Source organism: Arachis ipaensis, chromosome B02 (genome assembly GCF_000816755.2).
Source record: "Arachis ipaensis cultivar K30076 chromosome B02, Araip1.1, whole genome shotgun sequence".
NCBI classification, from domain to species: Eukaryota; Viridiplantae; Streptophyta; class Magnoliopsida; order Fabales; family Fabaceae; genus Arachis; species Arachis ipaensis.
The window spans coordinates 95739617-95744684 of NC_029786.2; the positions used below are offsets into that span (position 1 = coordinate 95739617).

At 39.1% G+C, this 5068-nt stretch overlaps 1 protein-coding gene across 1 annotated transcript; it reads right to left on the minus strand.

Moving 5' to 3' along the window:
• Positions 745 to 4703, minus strand: LOC107625825 (F-box/LRR-repeat protein 3). Its single transcript, XM_016328546.2, has 7 exons — positions 3914 to 4703; positions 3273 to 3404; positions 3047 to 3151; positions 2433 to 2956; positions 1823 to 2117; positions 1476 to 1727; positions 745 to 1372 (listed from the first exon to the last, which is right to left on the minus strand). The coding sequence occupies exons 1-7, from the start codon at positions 4574 to 4576 to the stop codon at positions 1307 to 1309; spliced, it is 2037 nt and encodes a 678-aa protein (XP_016184032.1). The 5' UTR covers positions 4577 to 4703; the 3' UTR covers positions 745 to 1306.

The following is a 5068-nucleotide window of genomic DNA, read 5'->3' on the forward strand; positions in this document are numbered from 1 at the left end:
GTAGACAATTATGTTCGGATTAGAAAAGCTCCTTGCTTTATTGCTTTTGCGATAAACGGCAGCTCTGTCGTTCAAACGACACAGAAAAGAAACACGCCAAAGAAAGTGGGTAGGAACCCGTTTTTAAGTCAGGAGAGATTAGGATGAGAGTCGTGGATTGACCTGGTTGTGGGGTCTTTTTGCATGATGAAGATTCTAACCTTCTTGGGTATTATCAACAAAAGAACGTGAAATCGAAGATGAACTATTAGATGAGGATAATGATGTTTTTTATGATGATGGTGTAGAAGACGACGAAAAAGAAGATGAAAATAATGATGATGATGATGATGATGAAAATGACAGTGATGGTGATGATGATATGGGATTTCTGGATGGCATTGAAATTAAATTTGGAGGTATTGAAGTATTACCGGATCATTTTGATAGATTCTAATGAATGGGAAGCTAGTTTGTTTATTTGTTCATTATAGTTTATCCCAATTAAACAAGGCGGTTTAAAAACACTCAATTTGGCTCTTGTATAGTATAGTCCTTTTTCATAAAATGACACTCCCTTTTCTATGATTTTGTATTTTTGTGTCTGTTTTATGATAATTCTTTCTTATGTCTCCAGATAAATGTAAAACAAATTTGTTAGAATGAAAGTATTCCAGATATAAGTTCATGAAAGTTATGTTGCCGAAGTCATTCACTAAATTTACAAGAAAGAATAAGCACACAATATTTCCCCCAAAACAATGGTTGAAACTTGAAAGTTGAAAAGTAGTTACAATGTTTTTACACATTTGATTTCTCATGTTGCTACTAACAGGACATAAAATATTTAATTATTACCCAAAATTGAAGGGAAAAAAAGGATTGCCCCTGCAATCATGCAAACATTTCCAATAGGACTACTACTACAAAAATAAAAGAAAGAAGTTACAACTTACAACAGTTTTTTTACACATTGATTAACCTGCTGCCTGGGGAAAAAAAAGGGAGGATTGTCCCTTTGCTTCAACAATCTAGTGAATCTACCAAGAGCCCTTTTCACTTTCAGACCGTCATGTAGCCCAGTTCCATCCCTAGTCTTGCGACCTAAAAAAAATTCAAGCTTCTATCTGAACCTCCCTCCTTGGACGTCTAGCCTCCAATGGACGAAACAAATTCACACTTTTTTTATCCATTTCACTCTGTGGTGGAGGTGGAGGCCCAGGGACGAGGAGGAAATGGTTGAGTTCTGCTAATCATCCAAGACTGAGCAAAATGTGAAATTCTTCGCAAACTCACATATCAAACGCCATATGCAAACTTCAAATCATCAGTGAAAATCATGTGGCATTATATCTTCTACCTGTAATTTCCAACACTTGGGATCCAATTCGGCCTGTCCATGATATATGATAAAAACCTCAGTGATCAATACTCTTGCTTAACTAAATTAGTATTTTCTCCAAGTCTCAAGACAGAGATCAGACATGGATATATACCTGAAATACTTTGTCTCTCCATTCAAACACACAACCTCGTGCTTCTATGTGTTTTATAAGCTGCTCTGGTAGCATAAATCTTGTCGAACTATGGAGCTTTACTTTTGTGAGCCCTCCGCATGTCAACAAGGCCGCAGCAAGTCCTCCTGGAGCCAGGCCCTGCTGGTGAAGCAGGACAAAACTTTGTAGGGAACTGATACTAGCAAGTGACAGCAGCCCGACATCTGTAACCGAACTATACGACAAATTAATCTGCAAGACCAGCAATGCACATAACGTTAGAATCTTCAGGTGTGATTTTCCAGCATCTCTATGAGTCATAGAGAAGTGAGAAACAAGGAAAATACCTGTCTTAGATTTTGGGAGAAATGAGCCAGCTGAATCATCCCGCTATCATCAATGTTGTAACACTTCTTGATGTCTACCCGGCGTAGTTGTCTGCAACTCATTGCAATAACTGTTAGACCTAGCGATGTAACAAGAACACATCCACGAATTTCAAGGGTCTTCAAATTCGGACATTTAGACAAGGAGATCAATGCACTATCACTGATACTAGTACAATAGGCTGCATTTATTGTCTCAAGGCGAGGGCAACCGTGAGCAATTGCTGAAATGCCCAAATCTGTTATTCCTGTGGACCTGAGAAGGAGAAGAAAAAATTAAAATAAATCCCTGGTGACAACTCATGGTGATCTTTCAGTTAACTGTTCAATTGATAAAATTGATTCTAGATTTATTTAACCAATGAGCAACCCGTAAAATTTATTGAAGCCAGTTCTGCTAGATCTTATGTGATTTCAATGTAGTGCATATTTTCAACCTAATTCAATTTCACTTGATGCAAAAGAATGATGTTTAAATTAAAAGCAAAACATAAAATTGAAATTGTCATATAACACCAAGGATGCATACATTATACATTAAATCTAAAGCCTATAAATTTGAATCACAAACCTGTAGAGATCCAGCTCCTTTAAATTTGAGCAGCACATGCCGACATAGGCGAGTCCTCTGTCCGTTATGTTCAAGCAAATTCCTACTTTCAGGACGGAGAGTCTTGAACAACGAGAAATGGACTTAAGACCTTCATCGTCAATTTCATTATCTGTTAGGTCAAGCTCCTGAAGTGAATGGCACTTCTGTCCAATCAAGATAAATGCTTCTTGTGAAACTAGAGTGCACGACTCCATTCTGAGAGATGTGAGATTAGTGCAAGAATTCGCAATGCTGGCAATGGAGACGTCAGTTATCTTGCGGCAGCACGTGATATCAAGCTTCCTCAAATCTCTGTGTTTAGACACGAGAAATGAGAGAGCTTCATCCGTCACTCCCATGCATTTGCTTAGACTTAGTTCCCGAAGTGAAATGCACAAATTTCCAATGGCCCTTAATCCAGCACAGGTAACCAGGCAGCCGTCTAATACAATTGATTGCAACATGGAGAGTTTACTCAAACCATCAGCAAGAGCAACAGTCACCTGGAAAATCAAATAACAACAATTAGCAACAATTGAAACCATCGAGCCCAAGTACTGAAAACAAAAAATTTACCAAGATATAACAATTACAGGAGAGCCATCTGCCAGGATGAGTTGCTCCATGCATCCAGAAATACTTGTTAACTTGGCCAGACCAACATGACTAATATTTTGACAACCTTTGATATCAAGTTTCTGCAGAAGGCAGCAGGTAGCAAGTTAGATCAAGAAAACAAGTGCATAGTTGAAGAGAAGGAAAAATCAATAGTACACCAATTGATGCAAACAAATGTTCCATCTAAAAGAAAATACATACCTTTAGCGTCCTGCACCCTTGTTTGAAGACATCGTCTGCAAGGCTGTCATCATCAATGCCATAGCATCCTTCAAGGACCAAATCTTCAAGATGTTGCAACTTAAATATTGATTGCAGGCATTTGTCTGTGATCTGCACAACACAATAAACAAATTAGACAAACAACATCAACCAGATCTTTCTAAAAACCTATAACTCAATAGGAAAAACCGACCCTACATTCAAACAGTAATAAGTAAATTTAATATCAAAAGAACAGCTCAAACGCTATATACTATTGATGGTATCTAATGTTGTTGTTTCTCATAGTAAACCAATAAAAAACTAACTGGAAAACCAATTCATTATTTTTGCTTTTCATCACTAACTTATCCTCACTTGAGCTGCTTCAGTTTCAAATACACTTGGTAACACCATCAACAATTATTAACAAGTAATAGTAATAATTCACGGATTCCAATTCCAAATATACATAAAAATAAATAAATCAAAATATCAAACATGTGGAGGTCATTAATCCAACCCGTAATTTCAATCACCAACCAATTTTCCATTTTTGTTTCAAAAAACAAATAAAGACGACACATCATAATACTAACTATTGAACCAAATTAGAGACAAGAACAAGAACAAGAACTCACAGGCAAATAGGAGAGATCCAAACTCTGAAGGTCCTTGCACTTGATCGCAAGCAACTCAACCCCCAAATCACCAACACCAACGCACCATTTCAAGCTTATCAACTTCAGCTTCCTGCAACCCACCGCTATACACCCGATCCCCATGTCCGTAACGAGCTTACACCTAGCCAGCCACAGCTTCTCTAAATTCTTCGCACGCGCCACCGCCGCCGCCGCCGCGTCCCTCAGTTCCGTCGCGTTCGACAAATCCAGCTCCGCCAAGTTCGGGCAGTTGACAACCACGCTCGTCAGCCCCGCGGCGGTGAAGAATCTCGACCTGGAGAGATCAAGTCGGCGGAGCGCGTGGCCGCACGCGCCGGCTAGCGAGTTGAGCGTCGGATCAGTGACGCGCGGGCAGAGGGTTAGGTCGAGGTTGGAGAGGTTCGGGTAGCGCGTGAGGAGGCGCGTGAGGTTGTGGTGGTCGGAGCGCAGTGGTCGGAGGTTGCGGCGGTGGCGGGATTCAAGTGAGTGGAAAGAGCGGCAAACAAGAGCGAACGATTTGAGCGAAGATGGTTGGTTTTCGAGGAAATCGAGGATTATGAAGATGAGTTCTTCCGATAACGCATCGAAGGGGTTGTTTCTACCGTGGTCCATAGTTGGGTGGAGTAGTTTCTGCTTCTTCATTATTTGTTTTTTTTTTTTTTTCTCTTTTGGTCCTCCAAAGAAGAAAAGAGAAGAGGAAGAGGAAGAGGAAAAGAGTGAGTTGTTTTTGTTATAACGGTTTAACAGAAGATTTATTGCTTGATGATTGATTTATTGGAGACGAGAGAGGAAGATGGGTGAGGTGTTTTGTTATAAGGACTAAAATGCCCCTATCAATCACTTGTCATCTTTTATATTTAAGACTAAATAGAGCGTTGTGTACCTGCCGGGCTTATCTATCTACACTTTCAAATGACAAAAAAGTCCCTTGTTCCCTTCTATTCCTTTTCAACTTGTGTTGCTCCAACCCCCAAGTCAGGTGCTAGGTACAACCTAGTTTATTATGTAACATTCATTTCAAGGATAATTGCTAATAATTAACTTTCATATGTTTTAATTTTTTATAACAATTAATATAGGTTGGATTTATTTATTAAAAAAGTATATACATATCAAAAATTAATTATCGTGTCA

Bases quoted from the DNA above. Each gene is read 5' to 3' on its own strand.
- LOC107625825 (XM_016328546.2), bottom strand. From the start codon at position 4,576: ATGAAGAAGCAGAAACTACTCCACCCAACTATGGACCACGGTAGAAAC. The intron at 2,118-2,432 runs GTTTGTGATTCA...TCTCCTTCTCAG, and splicing joins AAGGAGCTGGATCTCTACAG to GTCCACAGGAATAACAGATT. The intron at 1,728-1,822 runs GTATTTTCCTTG...CTGGTCTTGCAG, and splicing joins TCTCCCAAAATCTAAGACAG to ATTAATTTGTCGTATAGTTC.